The sequence below is a fragment of the Brachypodium distachyon genome, chromosome 1 (genome assembly GCF_000005505.3).
Source record: "Brachypodium distachyon strain Bd21 chromosome 1, Brachypodium_distachyon_v3.0, whole genome shotgun sequence".
Taxonomy (NCBI): domain Eukaryota; kingdom Viridiplantae; phylum Streptophyta; class Magnoliopsida; order Poales; family Poaceae; genus Brachypodium; species Brachypodium distachyon.
The window spans coordinates 19334669-19357842 of NC_016131.3; the positions used below are offsets into that span (position 1 = coordinate 19334669).

A 23174-nucleotide genomic window follows, 5' to 3' on the forward strand; every position below is an offset into this window, starting at 1 on the left:
CGCAGTACTTACCTTGCTGACCTCCAGGGTTGGAAAAAAAAACTATGAAGCACATAGCGTTTTTTTTTTCGAAACCCAGAGGCTAAAGCAGACGTGAAAAAGGAAAACAGGCCGGCCTGGTCCGGCCCACTATCCAGCAAAACGGGCGCCCAGCTCGCCACCTAAACGACCACCACCGCTCCTCGTGTCCTACAGACCTCATCGTCTCCTCCCCGGAGTCCGGAGTGCCCCGATCCGCCGTGCCTTCCCTAACCCGACGTCTCTCCTCGCCGCCAATCTCTTCGCTGCCACCCAACTCCTACCGCACCGCCTCCTCTACCGCCGTCATCTCCCCTGCACGAATCTCCTCCCGGTCTGCGCTCAAACCCTAAACTCCCGAACCGATCTCCCCGCCGTTGCCGCTTCCTCTGCAAGGAGTCCGCCGCAAAACCATGGGTGAGCATATCTCCCTCCTATTATCTTAGTTCCACGGACCTTTACCTCTCAATTGGTGTCCGTGTGGCGCGGCCTGGGTTACAAGGCCTCCCTGGTCGCAATCCCGGGCCATGGCTTTATATTACCTCTCGTGTTTATCTCCTTCCTGACTCCGAGTATCTTGTACTGGCTTTGTGCAAAGATTTTTTGTGTGTATGTCTGTGCGTATGAGATGGCTTGCCGTGTTGATTCTAGTGTCTAGTGTGTAGGATATAATTTGACTACATCCGTTCGAAAATTATGCTGTTCTGCACAGTTCATGGCTTTACATGATTGATTTTGGTACTAGTATTGCTTTAAGTTGTGCTTCGTGGATGTCAGATTGCAGTTGGTTTCATTAAGTAGGACCGATGATCATTTGCTGGTTTAAGAGTTTTGTTCAGCTAATGTTGTTTTCACCACTTTGTCCATCGATGCAATGTTTCGTGGCAACCCAAGTTTGTAGTGTTCTGAAATTTTGGGTCAGGTAGACTGCTGTTGTGGAGAAATTACTAATTGTGCAATCAACAACTTTCTCTTTAATGCCTACAATTATATTTATGCTGGCGATTTGATTAAGTTATGGTAAGCAATTTTAGCAACCAGTGTGATGACATTACCCTAATATTCATTTGGCATAGCCAATTTAATACCTGTCATGGACCACCTAGTGTTGGAGAAACCAGTCAAAGAATACTAAAGAAACTACTTATCTACTACTCCCTCCGTTCTTAAATATAGGTCCTAACTTTGTACTAAGTCAAACTTCAAGTTTACCGAAAAATCTAGTTATTAGGTATTTAGGTGCCCGTGCGTTGCAACGGGTAGGCAAACATAAGTAACAAAATGATGTTGCTATGACTCTTCCTTTTCTCACGTACTTCCTTTTCTTGGCAACCTTGTGCAGGCGAACAAGAGCGTACAGAAAATCCTAATTGCATTTCTGATCAGCTTAATCAATTAAATTCCTTCACTGGGATATGCAATATATAATAACGGATTTAATAAAACTAATTTGGAGTTATAGATATTGGTAGATTTTTCTGCAAACTTGGTCAAACTTGAAGAAGTTTGAATTAGGACAAAGCTAGGACTTCTTATATTTAGGAACGGAGGTAGTAGCTCTTCTTTTACCTTGCCTACTCTCCCAAGTCTAAATTTGTGTACACTTCAGCACTTGGCCAGTCCCCCTGGAGTACCAGGCACATATCCATACTTCATTAGTTTGCCAATAACATGACCCAGAGTCCTAGGGTGTGTACAGAGAAATGGCCAGCATAACTCCTGCCAATAACATAATAGCCAAACTCATTATCAAATGAGTACACAAGATTCTATCTTGACATTGCCCCCTTTCCGAAAATTCTGATGTTGCATGCAGCATTTACAACTTCTGTTTAACCATCTTATTCTGTAAGTGGGATAGGTTCCTTTTTTTGTTGATCATGTCATATGTGAATATGTTGTGGGCTTTGAGACAGTGGCTGTGTGTCAAGCCTGCAGTGGCAGTACTTTGGTAGTACTAATTTCATCTATGTTGGATACTGGTAGGTTAGAGAATTGCAAAAAAAGGTTGTATCTATGTGGGTTACTAGTAGTTGTATCTGAGCTGGATACTAGGTCTCCCTGTTGTACACAGTCAAGTTTCAAATATAGAAGAGCTGGAGTCAGTTAAGGTTGGGAGGAGTCTGGATTAGTTTAAGCTCAGGAACAGTTGTGTCTTACACTGAAGTGTGGTGCCCTAATGCATGCAGTAGTTGCGTAACTCCTATTGTCTGCAATAAATGGGATACCTGGGTATATATTATATGCACTAAATGCTTAGGGTGCATCGCTGTGTACTTAAACTAACAGCTGTCTTTAAAATCTGGAAAAATCTTGACGTGCGTTCAAATTTACTCTACCTACGTAGGAAATATCTAGCTCCAATTTATTCCGTGTTAAGATTAACAAAAAGGAGAGCATTCCGAAATTTTTAAGAATTCATAGTTTTACCCCTTTCTTTCACTCTTATAGAACGAATTTGAAAATTTATACATTGTTGAAGTAAAACATAAAGTACATTTTTAGAAAAACAATACTTCCTCCGTCCAAGAAAGGATGTCTCAACTTTGACTAAATTTGAATGCATCTATACACCAAGTTATGTCTAGATACATCCAAATTTTGACAAACTTGAGACATCTTTTGTTGGACGGAGGGAGTATAAAGTTTGCCAAAAAATGATAATTTCATGACGTCTGTTTAGTTCAGTACATGGTGTTTGCACCAAAGCCTTTAGTTCATACAATGCAGGCCCTGTACCCCAACAGACATGCTTTATACATTCTCGTGATCTTACTAGTAAGTGATCAATAGATAATATTCAATGTTAAAATGATTTATCCCTCTTGTGTGGCATAGAATTGTGCCTATTATTTAAACTGCTGAATTGTTGTTTAATTGCTAGATGTTGCTGAGTGCAAGATGAACTCGAAACGCGGGAGGAGCCGTAGTCCAGTTGAACTCAAGGATGACCACACTAAGGGGAGTGGAAGTTATGGAAGGAAAGCCAACTCAAGAGATATGGAGATTGATTCCAGTCATGCCAGATCAGGCAAGGGTCATGAATTTGTTAGGGATTCGGATAGGCACTCCTATGGAGCATCACGTGAGTCCAAGAGGCATGATGATTATAGGAGGTATCATGATAAGCGGGCTGATGATAATGACAGGAGCCAGCCTAGAACTTCGCGGTCAGATAGGGAAGCAAGGGCTGACACTTTCTATGATCCTTCAAAGCGTGATAGCACATCTGACAGATCACATGGTGATCGGAGAAATGTTGACATCAGTTATGGAGGCAAATCTTTCAAGCGAGAGCACGTGAGTAAGAACCAAGAAAAGCGAGAATCTGCACGTGAGTACCTTAGGCATGATGGTGGAGAGTATGACAAGTATGCTGATCCAAGAAAGGAAACACGCTCTACCAGAAGGTATCCAGAAGAAAAGGAGAGTAAGAACAAGGACAAGTTCAAGCAGGAGGAGGCCCTAAAGAAGAAAAATGTCAAGGAGATTGAAAAAAGCAGCCAGACAACACCACCTGAAGTAGAAATTAGGGAGAAGAGAAGAAGCTTATTTAGTTCTGTTGGGCAAGATGTGCAAAATACACAAGACATGGAAAAGGACACCTCCACGAAGAAACCTATCCTTGATTGCTCAGGAGGTTTTTTTCTGATCATTTCTTGTTATAGCTTACTTTGCTATTGTCTTATGTTGAAACTGTTGAATTTCTCAACCCTTAATGAAGTTTTGGATAACTCTGGATTAGGAACTGAAGAGGCAGCTATTAATGATATGAATGCAGCAAAAGCTGCAGCAATGAAAGCTGCTGAATTAGGTGAGTGTTGCCTCCATTTGCTGTCCATATTTTACCTTTCATCGTGCCATCATCTGTACAACCACTAATGTCATTAGCTGGTTGAGTTCCTTCTTCTTTGCTTTGTCTAAAATTTGATGCACACACGTATCAACAATGCTGCTTTTTTAAAAGAAAAGTAGACAGATTGAAATTTTTGGGCTGAACAGTGCACATTAGCACGAGAAATTTGGTTCCAGGATGTCCCAATGATTTGAGCACATTATTAATCTCTTCGCTCGCAAAATTTGAGCTATGCAGCCTTCTGCTTGCATGATTGGGTCCCCTCCCTATGTGCTCTGTTGCAGTGAACAAGAACATTACAGGATTTGGGGTTGGAACTGGCCGCTTATCCACTGACCAGAAGAAAAAGCTGCTTTGGGGCAACAAAAAGAGCAATCCTGCAGAGGTAAATCTTGGATAAGAGTTGCCTGTTTTCCATTTGTCTTGTTTCCATTCTTGTTATATGAGTTTAATTCCATCCTTAATGCTGCAGACAAGTACTCACTGGGACTCAAATTTGTTTTCTGACCGGGAGCGCCAAGAGAAATTTAACAAACTAATGGTAATTCTTTCTTCGAGATATATTATGTTAGTATGTTGTATTTCCGACCTTCTGAATTGTGCTGAGCAACAACATATGTACAAAATTTAACAACATTTATATACCTCATTACTCTGCGATGCACTAACACTTTTTTAGAGTCTGAGGATGCCTTGGTGGCTATGGCCTATTGTAGGGTGTGAAGAGCAGTGCCTCCGTCTCAGTTCAAGAGAGCAAGGCCGACAACAAGGAGGAGGGCTCTGTGGAAGTCAAGAAGCAGGAGGAGCTCGACACCGACCTGGAGAAGCTTTACGTAGCAGGCCTGCGCCGGAGAGATGGCCGGACTGTTGGTCTTGGCCTGTAGGGGACTCTGCCTGCCAGTGTTGCAGCACTGAAAATCTCAAGTGCCTGCTACGTGAAATTCTACTGGTAGTTTTGCGTCAACTGTAGGATTGGGTTATAATCTTGTAGTAGCTCATAAACAGCTATTCTGTCAGCGTGACGCTTGTATAGTGCGTTGGCATAACTTCGTCATCCTGCTGGCTTGTGCACTTGGATGTTTTCTTTTGGTGGCAGTTGATTATAAGCAAGACTCTAGCTGCTTACTGCATTTTTTCCACCTTACCTTTAGTTTAGCCCCAGATGAGAAGTGATGGTCCTACAGCGTGATGATCTGCTTTCTGCTTACGTTGCCTGCTGCAATAATTTGTGTGTGAAATCTGTGGTCGAAATTTCTTACGCCATTCATCGTAGAAGGAAGCATTTCAGGAAACCGCAAACAGCGGAGAAACGTGTTTGCTAGCAACTGCCAGCTTGTATTATCAGTCAGCGATGCTTGCTGCTATGTACTAGTAGAATCATGTGTCCGGTGCAGAACACACAAGCATTTTTCCAGGCAACTCTAATGGCAGCTTCAGTGGGGAGATTCATTTTCGTTCCGTTCGTTCTGCTAGTGCCCCAACGAGGCCATCCATTTGGTTCTTTGGTTTGTTTTATTGGTCATAGACATGCGGGTTACAGAAGAAAAAATAAGCAAAAGTATGACAAGTGCAAGCATGCAGCAGACCAAAAATCCGGACGCCAACGGAATTGGGTCGCCCTGTTGGTGGGGGAGGGGGGGGTGGTTTCGGCCCAAATAGGTCTCCCCGCTGGAGTTGCCGGGCATCGTCAGTGTTTGTGGACAATTTGACCATAAGTTGGGCCCCACAAATTAAAGTAAAAACTTATGACAATGTACACAATGCATGTGGTCACATAGTCCATAAGGTGGGTCCCACATGGGTCTACATGTCACTCGTGGAAACAAGAGAGCGAAAATAATAGTTTTAATATTATAATTTATTCTTAAGGCTAGCCATAATAAGATTTTTGTCTTATGGCCAACTCTCACCATGTATAAGGTAGACCATAAAGTCACATTTTTGCCTTATGGCCATGCTTGTGGCCACATTGTGGTTGGTCTAAAGTTTAGAGATGTTTTACCGGTACAAATGAGGCTTCCGTTTCGGATCGGTGGCAGTAAACAAAGTGTACATTCTTCTTTCTTTTCACCGTAAAACAGTTTTTTTTGTCCAAATTTGCTGGTTCACATTTCATCCAAAATAATTTGAAAATTTTCAGACTTAGGAATTTCGAAAATGTTTTCCTCTTTTTTTCGGGTGCCTCCGACGCGCCACGCGCCAGCTGCCGCCCGTCCGCATCGCGTGCTCCGTCCCCCACAGCAGTACACCACACTACCACCGGCACACGACTCACACCACACCACCCTACCTCCGGCAGTCCGGCCTCCGCTGCGCGTCGCCTCAGCCATGGTCTCCCTCCGCTTCACCGCCGCCACCTTCCCCCACCTGCCCCCTCCCCCGCCTCCCCACCGCACCGCCATCGCCGCCGCAATTGCCGCCGCAGCCGCAGCCGCAGCCGCAGCCAGCTTCACCCTCACTGCCAAATCCGCCGGCCGGCCGCTCCCGCACCCGGCGCACTCCGCACCCCTTTGGGCTTCCCTCTCGCTTTCCGATGGCGGCGTCCCCGGCAACGTCGAGCCCCGCACCGGCGCCGCATTCCCCGCCGAGGCAGCCGGCGGGCGCCGCCTCCTCGGCGTCGGCCTCCGCAAGACTACCATCCTCGGCCTCAAGTCCATCGACGTCTACGCGTTCGGTAACTCACTAAAACCACGTCTAATTTCAATACTTCCGTAAAACTAACCGCAACAACAACAAAGAAGAGAATGTGAAATGTAGCTCTATGTAGGGGTGTATGCGGATGACAACGACCTGAGGCAGCTGAGGGAGAAGTACGAAAAGCTCCCAGTCTCTGAACTGAAGCAAAATGCTGAGCTGATCAACGATGCGCTAGAGCGCGACATACGCATGACCATTAGGCTTCAGATAGTTTACGGGAGGCTGAGCATTGGCTCGGTTCGAAGCGCTTTTGAGAAGAGCGTGGGAAGCAGGCTTCAGAAGTTTGGTGGATCAGACACCAAAGAGTTGCTTCAGAGGTAACTGTAATTGTAGCTTCCTGTTCTGATTTTCATGAGTCAAGCACACACACACAAAATACCTCTTTGATGCTGATTTGTGGTTGCAAACAAGCTGGCTGCAAGCCTGTGTTTGTACTACGCTTGATTTGATTATAGTTCTCACTGCAGCTCTGTTTTGTGTTACGGTTGTCAAGTTTGAGTTAGGATTAACAAGGGAAATGAATCATCCATACTGTTATATATTGTTTCATACTGGATCTAGAAATACATTATGATGCATATTAAATGAATCTCTTGAAAACTTGGAACCATAGGTTTTTTGTTAGGTTGTGTGTAATCTAATTAGCATTTGTTGTGCTAGTTGGAGTTCAGGTTGTTACAATTATGTTAACGGAAAATTTACACACTGAAAGATCGCGCTGGAGTTCTTTTCTTGACCATAAACGCTGGTGTTAGTAATCCAATGAGAACTTGGAGTTGTTAGAGACCTGAACAAGTTCTAAATAAGTGTATGAAGTTTCATACTAACTGAGATTTCCCATTCTGGTGCTGCAACTAAGATTACATGCCCAGATCTGTTAGCAAATCAATAGCTATTATTTAATCTGCCAATTTAGCCTAAAATATTCAGATCATATTTACTGAAGTGTGTCTGTCGGTTTACTTGAATGCTGCTGCTCTATAGCTGTGTTAAAGGCTTAAATCATACTCCTATTGTTCCAATCTTAGCATAGGTATGTCCATTAAGTTAAGTGATCAGAATCTAATTTTGTCATCTGATCTTGGCACCTTAATCTTTTGCAGCTTTGTTTCACTTTTCAAGGATGAATACAAATTACCAAAAGGGTCTGTAATTGAGCTTTCAAGGGAATCAAACCATGTTCTTAAAATAAGCAGTAAGTTCATTTTCGGTTTGCTTTTCTATCTTTTTAGCTGATTGGGAACTTAGGTACGGAGTATATGTTTTATGTTGATAGAAGAAAGGAAAGATTGGAAATATATATTGATTATTTTAGTATCTGAATGCTAGGCAGAGACTACTGTATATAATCTGTAGTTCTGCACAAAATTAAGGAGATCATTTTTTTCCTTGTCTAATTGCATTTTATATACTTGCCAAACAAAAAAAAACTCCAGACAATGGCAACCACTTACACTGATAAACTTTATCCCCTAAAGCTCTATAGATTAAATCATCACCGTCATTCTTAGCAAATAGGGATGTCACTTGTCTGTCATTTTAATGCAATGATAAATCCTGGTCATGTTGGATACCTCCTGTTTCTTTCAGCTATCTACGAGTTCTCGATATTTGTGAAAATGGTGCTTATGAATCTTGATTGGTAAGCTGTTCTCTCTCTGTGCAGTCGAAGGAGAAGAAGTGGGGAGTATCCAGAACAAGCTGTTGTGCCAATCTATTCTAGATCTTTACATTGGAGATGACCCATTCGACAGAAGTGCAAAAGACAACATCCAAGGGAATTTAGCTAGCATCCTTAAAGCTTAGGAGTGCTTGACAACTACCTTTTTAAAAGAACTTGTCAATTTTAGTTCCAAGAGCACTCTTACGTCTGTTCAAATACCTGCCACCTGAATGATCTCCTAGCGTTAACTTCCTTTTGACAAAAGAGAATAAAAGCGACAGCTTGCATTTTCATCTGGCATGACTTCTCGTGAGTGGCTAGAAATGGCCTAACTCATTTGTGCAATCACATATATACCCTGACCACCGACTGTAAGATAAGCTATAGAATTTTCTTGCACGCTTGTGGGGTTGATATTACTGTGTAATGATATATACTGAAAATTGCTTTATAGCATTGCTGAGTGGCTGACTGGCTGAGTCCCAGAAAACAAAATTTCTTATGCATGTGCCCGCAATTTGGCTGAGATGGAGAGAGTTTCTGATGCCACTTTCCTTTCGGAGTTTGACAGGTACGGAGTACTTATCTTGTGCAATACTGATTTCCTTAGAATTCATAGGGAGTCTGCTCTGGAGCAGCAGCAGCTTTCATCTTTGTGCACTCATTTGACAACGAGTCTCTGAGAAGCTTCATCTACCGAGTAGTACTACAAGACTCCATGGAAAGCGCCAGCTCTTGATGATGGCTTATCAGCAGATGAATATTCGGGAGTGCTTTTTTTTTGCGGGGAATATTCGGCAGTGGTTCCACATAGGTTTCTTCCCCTGAACTTATGTGGCACTTGGTTGGCGCCTTCCGGTCTGTTGGAAACGAAGCCCTGAAGGCCTGAACTGAACTATGAATTTCGTAGAAAAAATTAAAAAACCCGCAGGAACTGGTAACCCAGGCGTGGGGCGTTCTTGGTTGCTTCAGCAGGCGCCTTAATTTGCATCTCGTTGCTTCTTCTTGGCCATTGCTTCCGGGGACAAGTTTGACGTGACATCTCGTCCAAAACTCCCAAGTCTCCGACCGATTCCTTGCCGTCCGAGGGTATGGTATGGTTGCCGTCCGGGGAAGATACAGACACTGACGGGGTGGGCCCGCAGGCCAAAGACTGCAGGGTTCCACTTCCAGCTTCAGGCCGAGGAGGGAAAGAAAACCTGCCTGGACCAACCCTGTGTGCTTAGAGCTGCAAAATTGCGATTATCAGTGTACCTTTCGACTTTTTTAGTTTAATCAAACGAACTAAAACTTTAAAATGACACAAATTTTTAGAAAACTAGTTCATTTGTTTGCACCCCTATGTGTGCCCGGAGTCTTTGGTCGACTCTAATTTAGACTGAAACCCGTGAATTTGCGTTTTCTTCCTATAACAATTGTGGACCTGGATCCCCAGTCACTGACAAGTGAGGCCGGATCCACACGTTAGTGACTGTAACGTTAAGTCAGGAGATCCCTCTGTAACAATTGTTGCTTGGGAAACAAAATTCCGAATACTGAGTAGAGTAGTATAAAAATAGGACAAGAATAACCCTTGCTTCACACGTTGAAGAAAAAAAACGCAGCGCCTATAGAAACAATACTAGTACGTACAAGTCTGCACGTTTGTCTCTGTAAAACCAGAAATCCCTTGCACGTTGTCCTCCTCCCCGGCTTTCCTGGGGAAAAGAAAAGAAAGGATCAAAGGAGCGATTCCTCTGCACCCTCTCCGACTCACCGAGCTCGTGATCCCCCTCCCCACCGGACCCGGGGAAGCGGCGAGGCGTTTCCGCGCCAAACGAGCAGCAAAGCTCGCGCCCTTTTAATTATTTCCTCCTTCCTTCGCTTACATAGCGGCGGGGGCTTGCTCCCACTGGCCCATAGGTGCTGCTGCTCAGATCTACCGCGGCGAAGGAGGGCAGACGGAGGTTCGAGATGGAGCACACCGCCGTCGGCGAGGACCAGGCCATGTCCGGTGAGTGAATCTATGCGGACCTTGGGTTGGACGTTGTAGCGTTGTTTGATGACGCTCTGTTCTCGGAGATTGCTGTCCGGTTTGTTTCTTTGGGCTTTTCCAACTTTAGAATCATGTAAAGACCTTAGATATTCACGGTTGGTTTTCCGGATCCTTGTGAAGAAGGCGATGTCTTTGTTCTAACTTCTTGTGCGCTATGTGGCTGCGAATGCGTGTCATTAAGGTTCTCCCGGAAAATTGGAGCATTTTGTTTTGATTTACGTGCAAGTTAGCGGTGATATTTTATTTCTCGTTTTAGGAGAATAACACGATGATTCACTGGAGTTCCTTTTCTGCTTCATCAATTAGAGCACCGGGTGAGCTGTTTCTTCCATCTATTTTGTTTTGGAGGTAGAATGAGGATCCTATTCAGTCGTAGTTGATCGCCATTTTCGCTGTTTTGCTGTCGAGTTATTTACGACGCTTTACTTGAGGATTTGAATCGATATGGTTATGTTCGCTTTAGTGTGCATGGTGTTTCCAAGAAGTAATACAATAGAATAAGTTTGGCTAGGTTACTATTGAAAACAAAAAATTGCATCTGCCTAAAGAGGTGATCACTGATCAGTGAAGCGTACTCGGCAAGCCATGGATGGGCCCCTGTGATCAGGAGAATTTCTCAGTAGTTATTTTGTGGCTGCTGTAATCAGTTTGGTTGATGTTCTGTTGTAGTCAGGCCTGTTTTTGAGTTCTGGTTCATATGGTGGGCATGTTGCCTCCATACTCTGCTTTTAATTGTCAAAAATTTGGAGCATGCAACTATGCATGCCACTTTCATTGTAACATCAGATGAAGTCCGTCTCTCAGTGATCTAATAGATTTATCATATATTTCAGACCTTCGTGAAAAGCATAGAATGGATCTGGAGAGGTTAACGCTGACATCACAACCGTTCAAAACACTGGCATTATTTGTGTTAGCCATTGGACAGAGTATAAGAAGCACTTGTTCCTGTGTGCTGAATGAAGGTGCTCGGTTGAAGCTCTTAGTTCTTTTTGTTGCTACTGCCTGGGTGCTGCTCCTGACCAATGATGGCCCACATGTGAAGGTACCATCTCTTTTCTTAGTTGTTAGCACATTTCTGTATTTCAAGATTAGACTAATAGAGTGGTGGGATGCTGAATCGCACTATAAGTATACAAGTTACATAAAGCATTACTTTTCTTACACTATCTGGATATGCATAAAATAAATTGTCGCTTCTGAATGTTGAAATAAAAAATGTGATGAGAGATACTACTGATTCCCTCGCACTTTTTGTAATTAAGGTAGAAATGCAACTCAGACCTGGGTGGGTGGGTGGGTGCACAATCTTGTGCCTCGACCATTGCATCCCGAAGGGGTCTCAAATAAATTTTCTTACTGTTTACTCTAATTCTTAGCTGGTGTATTTGGTGATGGTTCAAGGCCCGGACTGGCAACTGTGCAAGCACCTGCATTAAGAAAGCTTCATTCCTGTTGTGGTTCACGTTAGTTGATAGGACTTGCGGACATCTGAATACTCTGCAGTTGTTCGATTTCGTTAATGAAATCAGGGGCTATGCTCCTTTATCTGGAAAAAAAAGTTTCTCAGTAGCTCCATTTGTTTCTATCAACCTCTGTGCTTTCTTCCATTTCTTTCCTCGGTGGGGGTGTGGTCCGTCCACTCTTGCAGCATAGATATAACATGGTATTTTATCTTTAAACATCAATGCAGCATATGCAGGAGCTGCTATGGTATGCCAGATTTGGATTATGGTGGGTCATACTAGGGGTGGTTTCATCCATTGGGTTAGGTAAGCCCGAAGTGCAATTGTATTTTTATGAAGGCTACATTTGTATCTCGATTCTCAGTGCATCATTTTCTGTTCTTACTGTTTCCAGGTTCTGGCTTGCACACATTTGTATTGTATCTAGGGCCTCATATCGCCCTTTTTACAATGAAAGCAGTTCAGTGCGGACGTCTTGATTTAAAGAGTGCTCCTTATGACACTATTCTCCTTAAAAGCAGGCCTTCATGGTTGGAGAAAGAATGTCTGGATTTTGGACCCCCAGTATATCATGAAACAATCCCATTTAGCAAAATACTGCATGAAATTCATCTTGAAGCTGTTCTTTGGGGCATCGGAACTGCACTTGGCGAGCTTCCTCCATATTTTATCGCTAGAGCAGGTTACATTCATACTGCTTTGTGTTTACCAACTCAGGCACAATTACATAGTTTCAGTGCTTTTTATGCATCTCGGGCAGCGATTTACTCTCTTTTTATCGCTAGAAAAGAGTATTATTCTTCAATGTTACAACTGGAGGTAGCACGTTACGTTACAGCTTTGAATCTCCTAAAATTCTGTGTAAATGTTTCACCCCATCAAAACTTACATTAACACATCACAGAGTTGCTTTGATGTAGAATTATGCACCAGGAAGATCTACGTAATCTTGTGAGCAAGAAGCTTCTTGACCTATTACAAATTAATTGAACATTTATACTGTACCATAATTTGTTGAGTGATGGCCATTGAAATTCTATCTGACTGTTGCTTATTTATGTATCTATTTCCAGTATTCTCTTCAGTTGGAATGAAATTATCCACTCTTATCCTATGTGCACAGCGCTATTATAAAAAGTTTGTTTTTTTTGTCCTGCATGGATGTTAGATCTGCAATTCATTAACTTCTATTCATGCTTCAAGTCCCACTAAGTCTCTTGTTAGCCTTGTTCTGTTATTTTTGTATGAATATTTGCAGTGTTACAAAATACAGGTATCGCCAAAAGTACACTTAAAATTAGGATTCTGGCATTTCCATTTTTTATTTTTAGTGAATGTAGCTTTCCCTGAAAAAATATTACGTTGGACACTTTTACTTGGCATAGGGCTCAGCAACGAAACTAAGTGTTTAATAGTTCTAATACTCTGCCGAGAAGTTCTGTTACAAAAAACTGTGCCACCAGTACTTTTTGTGAAGGAAACCCAGCAGTATTTTTTTATTAAATCACTTGCATTTTCTTCTTGCTTATTTGCTTTTTGAGGATAGAACATGATGATTAATGCATATCTTTTTTTTCTCGAGAAAACGCAAAAGCTTTGCGTCTCGATGCATTGAATAAGAAAGAGAGTTATGTACATGTCCAAGAGGACAACACCACGAAATTACAACGCCACACAACTAGGGATCCGCCGGGAGCAATGCTCCAAGCCCAACCGCCCTGGCCCGAGCCCAGATCCGAGCTTCAGTCTTGATCTGATCAGCGAGGAAGGCGATATTGGGAGTCGCATTGTTGAAGGCCGCCGCATTGCGATGCTTCCAAATCCACCAGGCCGTAAGCATGATGATCGACGCAGTGCCCTTTCTAGCCGTGGAAGGGGCGGAGTAGACAGATGTCTGCCACCAATCGGCGAACGGGATGCCAACGGACGGTGGGGCACACGTAGATCGAATCCAAGAGAGGGTGCGGGAGAAGGGACAATCGATCAGGAGATGATTTATGGTCTCCAAGGACTGATCGCACAACAAGTATCTTGGGGCGTGAGCCAAACCATGGCGTGCTCTTCTCTCAGTGGTCCAGCAGCGGTCCTGGCAAGCTAACCAGATGAAAAACTTGACCCATTGGGGAGCCCAAGCTTTCCAGTTCAGCTTCCAAGTGTCAGAGGTGATCCCACTGCAGAAGAGTTTGCGATAGCAAGACTTGGAAGAGTATTGGCCACCGGAAGTCCACCTCCAACAAAGGGTGTCAGCCGCATCTGAAAACTGCACCGTGCGGACCCTCCCCCATATCTGGATGTACTGCCACAGAGCAAGTGGATCCAAAGATCCCTGGATGTCGCGGATCCAACGTCTGTCATCAAGAGCCTCACGAACTGTGCGTTTTTTCCGGATGCGGTTAGGCACAAGCAACGTGAGGTTCGGGGCCAACTCCGAGATGGCCCGACCATCCAACCATCTAGATTAATGCATATCTATGATGATTGATTATATTATAGATTAATAGTAAAAGGCTGTTTGTCCTAGCTTGACCTTAGCTTTTTATGGCTTCTGAAAATGACGCTTATAAGTCGAAGCCAGTGGAGGGGAGGTCTGGTCATGTGAGTTCTAGATATGTATGCAAAGGCTTATAGGCTGGCTGACATCTTTGTAAACTACTATATGATAACCTGAGATATGTGCCTTATAAGTTGAGTATGTTAACCACAGTAAGCGAACATATAAGATTGACCTAATTTAAGGCTAAACAATCCATGAGCTTAGTGATTTCTTATAAAAAAAATACTTGAGGCAGTAAATCCATGTTTCTATGTAAAACTTCAGCTTAACTTGGGCTAAACTAGCTCTAAATTTGCTCGTCTAGTTAGAAAAATTACTTGATGTAACTGACTCATGTTACTATAAATAAATCACAGCTAGCATGTCAGGCCACAAAGTAGAAGAGTTGGCAGAATTGGATGCTTCAATTTCAAAAGAAGGTTTTCTATCATCAGCTCTATATCGGGCCAAACGCTGGCTTATGTCTCACTCGCAGCATCTAAACTTCCCAACAATACTGCTTCTTGCTTCGGTAAATCTCTTTTTTTCTGGTAATTTATTTGCTTGTAACCATGCTTGATTATGTCACTGCATTTATTTGCTTCTAACCATATTTAAGCTCTTAGGTGAAGTATATTTGAAATGCTTGAGAAACTCACATTATCCTGACTTGAATTAGAGTTACTATAGAAAGATTACATGTAAAATGTTGCTATCACTTGCCTTGTGATCACTGGAGCAACATTACAAATGTAGAGCAGTTATCTTTGACATATTGCCGCTTCATGTTAAATATGACAGCTGGAGAAACGCTAACTTTTTCTTCCTTTAGGTGCCAAACCCTCTCTTTGATCTTGCTGGTATTTTGTGTGGACAATTTAACATCCCATTCTGGAAGTTCTTTCTGGCAACTTTAATTGGAAAGGCTATTATTAAGGTTTATATGCAGGTTTGCTACTTTCAAACTTCTTGATACAATCCTTCCTATGAATCATTTAGTTTTGAATTGCAATATTTGCATACTCCATATCTCATCTTTTTTAACTCATCTATTATGATGGACCTAACCATACTTTATACAAATTACTTATGTAGACGACATTGGTAATTACTCTCTGCAACAACCAACTTCTTGAATTGGTGGAGAAAAGGCTTGTATGGGTATTCAGCAATGTTCCTGGAGTATCATCCATCGTTCCCTATTTAGTCACCAAGTTGAAGACAGCAAAGGATAAGTTTTTAATAGCCAGTGTTGCTGCATCAGCTTCTAGTGCTGCGAAGGTATATTCTTCATACATTTGGAAAGAATTGTGTGCATTAAAAATTGGCTGCATACATCAGGTGTGTGTGTGTGTTCAATTCTTTTAATAATACTATGCTGTAAGTGATAAATGCGGCTGATGATACTTTGTGTTCTCCTAGATTTTGCAACAAACAAATGTGTTACTTTACTCGGTCCTAAGATTAGTTTGCAAAATTGACTAGCTTGATTGAGTTGGATAGACTGATGGAGGCTTTGGGGATTCATGATCACTATTGGCGATTGTTGTAGCATGACTTCACCAGTAAAGGAATCTGAAAAAGGATAATTATAAATTTGTATTTTCTGGTTTGTTGACTTTGCCCTGCAGTATTTGTTAGCCTGGCCTGTTACCATTTGCTTTCCCAGAAAAGTTGCCATTTTCCCTAAATATCTGAATTGTCCATGTGCAGGGAAGGAAGTGGAATCTCTCATTCTCTTTGATCTGGAATACCTTGGTATGGCTCATGATCGTGAATTTCATTGTTCAGATAATCACTTCCACGGCACAGAGTTATCTCAGGAAACAACAAGAACTAGAGATCAGTAAGAAGTCGTCGGCAACAATAGATTCTGCTTCTGAACCTTCTGCTGGAGTATCAAATTAATTAGCCAGTGCATTTCATTCGATCTGATCAGAGGAATACATTCAGTCTTTGTTCATGCCATCACTTTCTGCACATGGTTGATTTGGAAATTCTAAATCTGACATCATTCTCCAGGAAATTACATTTTTACACTGTACATAACCCATCCCATCAAGCTATGACTGGAAGACTAAGACCCCTGTATTCTTGTGGAGCCGTAATTACTGCTCAACTTTAGTTGAAAGCCACAAAAAAGAGAAGAGAGAAACAGGTTGACCACTGCTCTAGTGTAACGTGGGCCATGTATATAGCAACCAAGATATTATCATCAATTACACAGGAAGCATTATGTGTATACCTCCCATCTTGCTGGTTGAATTTTGTCTCTGCATTGGCAATGATTTTTTTTGTCGCGATCTGCCATTTGTGTTTGATGGCTGCCTGATGAGAAATTTTATGTTCCTGTCAAACTGTCAATGCTCAGACACATGCCAGATGGCTAGTCGATAAAAGATGCATCTCAATCAACTCCTTTTCCTTTTTTTCAGTGAGATTGCAGCTGGCGTCTCCTGTAGTGTGCCAGATGTATGTAACTCGTGTTGATGACGAAAAGGATGGGAGAAGCTGTAGATGAAACCGGGCAATCTTTGCTCTGCTGATCTGGTGCGTACTTTGAACTCTTTCAGGTTTGACAGGAAGCGCATGCGCTTGCTTGCAGATTGAGCTGTGCATTCACAAGTCAAGGCACATGGTTTTGCAGCGTGTGAGTTCTTTACTTGTCTGAAAATCTTTGTGTTGCTTATGGTGTTGAGGTAGGCAACTAGTGGTGAAACACCTATAAATTGTTAATTAGAGGTGTAGTCTGATCCTGACAGGTTAATTGCACTCTGATTTGCATTGTTCAGGGAATCAGGTTATCAGGGTGGACTTGCCTAATCAAGTTATCATTTGGTTGACCAAAATTTCATAATTTTCGTGGCTATCCACAGTGATTACAGACTTGGTTCATCAACCGGATGAGGCCCAATCCTTTTCAATAATAAATGCTCTGAATCAATTCATAGAAAAATGTCTCACTCCACTTATTTCAATTCTCGCCGGAACAGGAAATCTCCAAACGGACGACAGACAGTCAGTTCATCTTCAGTAAATCATAATCCTATCGTGAAGCAGGATATGGCATATGCATTTCTCAGTTACCGCATAATAATAATATATGCACAAAATTTTGCAATATAAAATACATTTGCAACTATATTACTCTAGGATATACTGTTGCTAGTACAAGTAGGAGATCGCATCACCTGAGCAAGAGATCTGGAAAGGTAAAATAAGGTACTACTGCTAGCATGCAGCAAACTGATGAATGCACATGCACTGGCCGAACCTATAGCTAGCTATCCTACGATCTTGCTATTTTTCCTATACTGGCCTGCTACTGACTGGCCTAGGTGCCTGCTACAGCAATGTAAATCAGTATGATCTCTTATGATGGGCACGAAGGCTACGATCTGCAAGGCCAACGGAATATGATAGTACAGCTACCAGACTCTACTGCAGACTGGTCAGGCATCATGTCTGTAAAATAGTAGATGAAGGAGATATTTTTTTGGTACGTTTATAGGGATTTGAGCCCAAAAAATAGTAGTATTTCATCCGTTTATTATATACGTTCCCGTTCTCAAGGAAAACAAGAAAATTGTAAAGTTGATCTCGGGGGCGCCCAGCAGGTAAAAAAATGTTACATACTTCAAGAATTCCAGGAGGTAAAATAGTACATGTACTACATTGATAAAATCTTGTACACTTGAGTCAATTTTGGGGTGATGTTAGAGAAAAGATGTTGTCAATATACTTGTTAGCATAATGTTGTGAACCATGGATGCTCATTTTGACTTTTCCGGAACCCAATCTTGGAATTCTTCGTCTCGCTTATTATCCATTGATGCCCTCCATAGGCGTGTACAAAATCCATATTTTTTTAAATAAAAATGAGTTCATTTGGAATTGAAATTCTTGTGTGATACCTCATGTCTTTAAATTGTTGGTATTCAGGGGGTAACATGCCAAGCACATTTAGTAGTGTGTGTATATAATATTTGCTGCATATGCACCAACTTCTCTCTAGCTTGAAGTACACTATTATTAGTTTTATTGACTTAGTTAGGCACTAATGACAAGCCATTCTAGTCTTCTTCCCTCCTTCCTGCCACGCTACTCCTGCTAATTTTATATACTCTCAATCAGGTCCCTTTCAATCCATTATTTAATATCCATAAGAATACGTCTCCGATCGATTGATAGTCATTACCACGTACTTACTTGTAAAGTAATCGCCATGATACCGATATAATAACAAATTGGCAACAAGAGCAATTGTTTAGTGCTGAGGATAATCTTGTCATGCAAAAAAGAAAGGTTATACTTTAAAAAATGTTTCTATGTGGAACTTGCCACTAGCCAATTATATATTACCATCTACAATGGTTCAGATGTGTGCTGATAGCTATAATTGTACTAGTCAAACAAAGCATCCCTGCCCATGCACTTGCCCTAAATAAATAACTATCCCCGCCACCAATATTGTATCTAGTGGTGAACATAATAATATCTTGCATCGATCACGCAATTGAAAATTTGGGGATATTTTTAATGTGCCACCAAGCTAAGCTAGTGTGATCAACCTCTAGTGAGGTATGGCAACATTGGGTTGCTTGCTCATGTGAAATTGGGGTTTAGGAAATTTCAACCTAGAAGCATGATCCTAGATTATATAATATATCTCTGGGCCCAACAAAGTAGACACAGAGAGCACGCAAAAATTAGAGCCAGCTTACATTGTTGGTTCCCCCGGCATTACTTTAGTCAAGTAGTATAAAGAACTGGACAACAAAGAGCCTTTCAAACATCTGGGCATCTCTTTTGTTAGACCTCATTATCATGCTTTTAGCTTTCAGCCTTTATAGTCCCTTCTCCCTTATTTTCCCTATAGGATGATGTAGTACATTGCAAAAAATAATATACAAGTTGCAACGCTACCGTAAAAAAGTAACCAAAAGTGTTGGTGATCTATACGCTAATAAATATCTCATGACTGACTTTTATAACTTATGATAAACTGTACAAAGACAAACTTCAAGGATGGAGTAACAAAAAAATCAACTCCAAGGGATTTTAGCAAAAAAAAAAAGACACAACTTCAGGGGAGTAAACAAAAAAAAACATAAGTAATACAAACTTACCATTTAATTAATCTTGTCAGTCCCAGCAGTCATACACATACACTCATGGATGAATCATCAATTTTTGAAGAAGCCAAAGTTGTGTGTGTGAGATGGAACAATCCTTTGGAGCCGTAGTTTTATGTTACTCCACTTATTGAAGATGTGTCTTTGTGCAATTTACTATAGATATACAGAGTATGTACCTAATGTGGGCCGGAATTAGTGAGTTTAGGTCTATATATATTGTTGGGTGTCGCCCAAACTAGGCAGCAGGCCTAAATACTGCTATTTATATATACTTCTTTACTACATCAACAAAGTAAGTTCCTTTTGCAAATCCAAGCCTAGCCACTGAGCACTAATATTTCACAACATTTGCTTATATATACTTGGAATTTGGCATTGTTTGAAATCCTAGCAGGGAATGTTTTGCACTTGTATGGTTCTTATTGTAAATTTGAAATCTCACATGGTTCTTTAAAATATAAATAGCACGGCTTGAACAGATCGTGGATTAACTTCATTATAGATACTTAAGAAATACAATATATTTTTTTAGAAACACGGTACAAACGCAGACGGTCACAACACGCGCGTACACTCATCCCTATGAACGCACACCCTACCTCTATGAGCACCTCCGAAAGACTGAGCCGGCAGATCTTGAGAGATTGACGAAGTCACCGCAGGTGTCTTGCTGTTGACGGGTACGTCACCTACCACTGAAAGAATAGCAGCGGTTAAATTCTAGAATAATCTAGAGAAATGTGACACCCACGTCAAGTCTGGGACTTGAACTTGGGTGGGCTGGTTCCACCACAAGGAACCAGACCACCTGAGCTATGCTTCATTAAGAAATACAATATTGACTTGACATGATTGCAAGATACTTTCTAAGATTGAACAAAATATGCCTAATATGGTGGAAGTTGTATATTATTCTGAAATGTACTACTGCATCCTATAGGGCAAGTAAGGGAGAAGGGACTAACAAAAGCTTAAAGCTGAAAACATGATAATAAGGTCTGAAATACAAGCGGTGCCCAAATGCTGTCCAATGTACGTCCAAAATACAAGCGTTTGACCAACAATTACTCTATTAGTATATACCTTGTGTGTGACATAACCAAATATCACTAGATTTATATTGAAATGTATTCTTATGATTATGAATTTGCACCATATAATTCACATTTAATGGCATGAATATTGGACAAATGCTCGTCTCAGAAAAACAAGATACGTCCTATATTTTGGAATGTGGGAGTATTTTAAAAACAGAGGACCACAAGTGTAATATGCATCTAGAACATGTATTCAACATTGGGCAGTACTCATTCCGTCCCAAACAAGTGTCATGAATTTGTATAACATTTTGTATAGATCCACGACAGGGAGCAGTAGCTACTGCGCTAGCTAGGTGGGGTAGAAAAGGTCAGGACGTTAGGCTAGTGCAACTTTTTTTTAAAGTACCTAGATCCTGTGAGATAACCATCAAGAGTTCAAGACTAATTATCCAGCCTCGGTTCCCAGGTTTGGAGAAATGAGCGCCATCGTCATCATTACTATGTTTCTACAAGCAGTATGTCTTACGTGACGTGTCAATATATGTCTTTTTGTCTCTCCAACTTTTCCCAACTTGTTATTCCGCTCGAATGCAGTTTTAAGTCATTTTGTTTCTATTTTACTGTTCATCAATATCATCGAGGAGAAAGATAAATTAACAAAAAAAAATACACTTGCACTTATCAATTAACTTGTATTCCTTCCACATACATTTTTTGGCCAACGGGCTATGTATGCTCTAAATGGTCCGACGATTAACACTTAAAAATAGTACTCACTTCGATCCATAAAAAGTCATTTTGTACTAATTTTGTACTAAGTAGACACATTTTTTATGAATCGGATGGAGTAGTATGTGATGTGCTTCTAATGATAAAATAGGTGATGAGGGGTTATAAACTTATAGTCCTTCCCTTTCAAAATGTTACGAAATAGTATACGAGTAAGTAAGAATCTGTGCTTTTCGGCTGTCGAATAAAAAACTGGTGTTTTTCTCTCGGGTGTGCAGATAAAACGAGCAAGATTGGCGGTTCTATTGGAATTTGTAAACCGTGTTTTAGGGGGAATCATTGCACCATCAGCTAGATACGACGAACTAGAGACATGGAAGGCAGCAGTAGAATATGATTAAGATAGAGAAGCAGGCGCGTACGTGACCTTTAGGCTTTAGCTACTCGAGTGACATGAACTATCGATCACTGTCAATGTAATTATTAAATAATCACCACCATGATTTCTTATTGACTAACTGCTGTCCTTGAAACGCACATAGATGGTTCTAGATTTCAAGGTACGTACACATAGAAGTGGTCGTGGAGAGAGATATTACAGTTTATGCAATGAGCATATGAGGTAATTGTTTTTATTTAACCGCTTTCAGAAAAAGGTGAACAGGATAACAATCCTTAATTAGCATTTAAGTATTATGTACGAACTTATGCAAGCAAATTTCAGAGCGTGTATGTTTTCTTATTGGTGTTATTGTCTTACTGATTAGCGTTAGTAATCAATTGTGTTCCGCGTACATAATTTTAAAATTTTATGATCTTTGTATCGCCATCACGGTTCATGCAGGCTGATCCAGAGACATTATTATGTGGGTGCAATGCCTTAAAAATATCTCAAACTCTATAATTATGCTGCATATGTTGATAGATATAAGGGTGCTTTCAGAATTCTTGTGGGTTACCTGCAAAATAAAAAGAATTCTTGTTGGTTAATCTGAACCCTCTTCCCTCAATGTGGATCCGCCACTCTACCAGCCTTATGTATTTGCTTATAGTTTGTTCCAGCAAGCTTGTAGCTTCTCCTACCTTCCGTTGCGGCCATCTCCCGACGTTAAGGTTAGCATTCGATGTTCACTAGATCCTCTGAGCTTGCGGAGAAGGAGGTCGGGCGGACCTCGCTTCTACCGCAAAGGCTAGAAAGAATGGTAGCTGGGGATATGCAACCAAGATCAAATTAATGGGGTGTCAGGGAGGCGTTCATGACGGAGGATTTGGCAGTGAGAGATCTATGAGACGTCGGAGATGAAGAAGACGGGTGGTGGTGAGGGACAGGAACGATGAAGTGTGGATGGTGGTGGTCGGTAGCGGCGAGGCAAAATGACTGCACACAAGATGAGGTTAGTGGGTAGGGTTTGTTTTATGGTAAGTAAGGCGGAAAGCATGAGTGTTGTTGGATCCATTTAAGGTTCGGAATTGCATCTCACTGGATTTCATAAAGATCGCCCCTCTTCTTATGTGTGGATCGGACAACAACACGTAAATTTGGCCATTTTTTTCCCACAAAAAAAGTGAAATGTACCATTAGTCCATGAAATTGAAAAAATGTACACTTTAGTTCATAAACTCAAGAAACACATACTTAGACCCATACACTCGTTTGGGTGATACACTTTGGCCAAAAATTCCTTTGAAAGACATTAATTCTGCCACATGGTGGCCAGCCGCCCATGTCACGCCGGGCCGGGCCACTACTGAGAATAGTGTATTTCACTGAAAATAGTTGGTGGATTTTTTTATTTATAGTGGCAATTTAAATTGCATTTGTTATACTGTAGTGTGTATCTTCATGGGTTACCAAAAACGCTAGGAAATACTCACGGTTAATGAATTGAAGGGTGTGTTATACAAACACACGTGGTCCTCTTGCTTTTTCTAGGGTATTGAAAAGAGAAAACTAATAAGTAAAAGCGGAAACAAAAGAGACAAATAAAGCATGAGCTAA

General features: G+C 41.4%; 3 protein-coding genes across 5 annotated transcripts; all 3 read left to right on the plus strand.

Moving 5' to 3' along the window:
- The first annotated feature begins 176 nt into the window (after positions 1-176).
- LOC100836225 (dentin matrix acidic phosphoprotein 1) lies at positions 177-5018 on the plus strand. 2 transcript variants are annotated; one of them, XM_010238350.3, is made up of 6 exons: positions 177-435; positions 2903-3658; positions 3764-3832; positions 4159-4259; positions 4347-4415; positions 4554-5018. In XM_010238350.3, exons 1-6 carry the CDS (start codon positions 432-434, stop codon positions 4842-4844), a joined length of 1290 nt encoding a protein of 429 aa, XP_010236652.1. In that variant the 5' UTR covers positions 177-431; the 3' UTR covers positions 4845-5018. The 2 variants fall into 2 exon arrangements, with proteins under 2 accessions (XP_010236652.1, XP_003562896.1); XM_003562848.3 differs by having other exon boundaries at positions 178-435; positions 4591-5018.
- A 1155-nt stretch (positions 5019-6173) lies between these two features.
- On the plus strand, positions 6174-8690 carry LOC100838666 (fatty-acid-binding protein 1). The gene is made up of 4 exons (XM_003562856.4): positions 6174-6548; positions 6642-6888; positions 7675-7766; positions 8238-8690. The coding sequence occupies exons 1-4, from the start codon at positions 6203-6205 to the stop codon at positions 8375-8377; spliced, it is 825 nt and encodes a 274-aa protein (XP_003562904.1). The 5' UTR covers positions 6174-6202; the 3' UTR covers positions 8378-8690.
- A 1177-nt stretch (positions 8691-9867) lies between these two features.
- LOC100837151 (vacuole membrane protein KMS2) lies at positions 9868-16667 on the plus strand. Of its 2 annotated transcripts, XM_024456678.1 has the most exons (9): positions 9868-10227; positions 10526-10583; positions 11103-11314; positions 11963-12041; positions 12130-12417; positions 14646-14800; positions 15101-15217; positions 15364-15549; positions 15982-16667. In XM_024456678.1, the coding sequence occupies exons 2-9, from the start codon at positions 10538-10540 to the stop codon at positions 16174-16176; spliced, it is 1278 nt and encodes a 425-aa protein (XP_024312446.1). In that variant the 5' UTR covers positions 9868-10227; positions 10526-10537; the 3' UTR covers positions 16177-16667. The 2 variants fall into 2 exon arrangements, with proteins under 2 accessions (XP_024312446.1, XP_003562899.1); XM_003562851.4 differs by lacking the exon at positions 10526-10583.
- The last annotated feature ends 6507 nt before the right edge of the window (positions 16668-23174 follow it).

Coding starts and splice junctions, on each gene's coding strand:
- LOC100837151 (XM_024456678.1), top strand. CDS start 10,538: ATGATTCACTGGAGTTCCTTTTCTGCTTCATCAATTAGAGCACCGG. Junction 11,315..11,962: donor ATGATGGCCCACATGTGAAG/GTACCATCTCTT, acceptor ACATCAATGCAG/CATATGCAGGAGCTGCTATG. Junction 12,042..12,129: donor GGTTTCATCCATTGGGTTAG/GTAAGCCCGAAG, acceptor TACTGTTTCCAG/GTTCTGGCTTGCACACATTT.
- LOC100836225 (XM_010238350.3), top strand. Junction 4,260..4,346: donor AAAAGAGCAATCCTGCAGAG/GTAAATCTTGGA, acceptor TTAATGCTGCAG/ACAAGTACTCACTGGGACTC. Junction 4,416..4,553: donor AGAAATTTAACAAACTAATG/GTAATTCTTTCT, acceptor ACACTTTTTTAG/AGTCTGAGGATGCCTTGGTG.
- LOC100838666 (XM_003562856.4), top strand. CDS start 6,203: ATGGTCTCCCTCCGCTTCACCGCCGCCACCTTCCCCCACCTGCCCCCT. Junction 6,889..7,674: donor ACCAAAGAGTTGCTTCAGAG/GTAACTGTAATT, acceptor AATCTTTTGCAG/CTTTGTTTCACTTTTCAAGG. Junction 7,767..8,237: donor CCATGTTCTTAAAATAAGCA/GTAAGTTCATTT, acceptor CTCTCTGTGCAG/TCGAAGGAGAAGAAGTGGGG.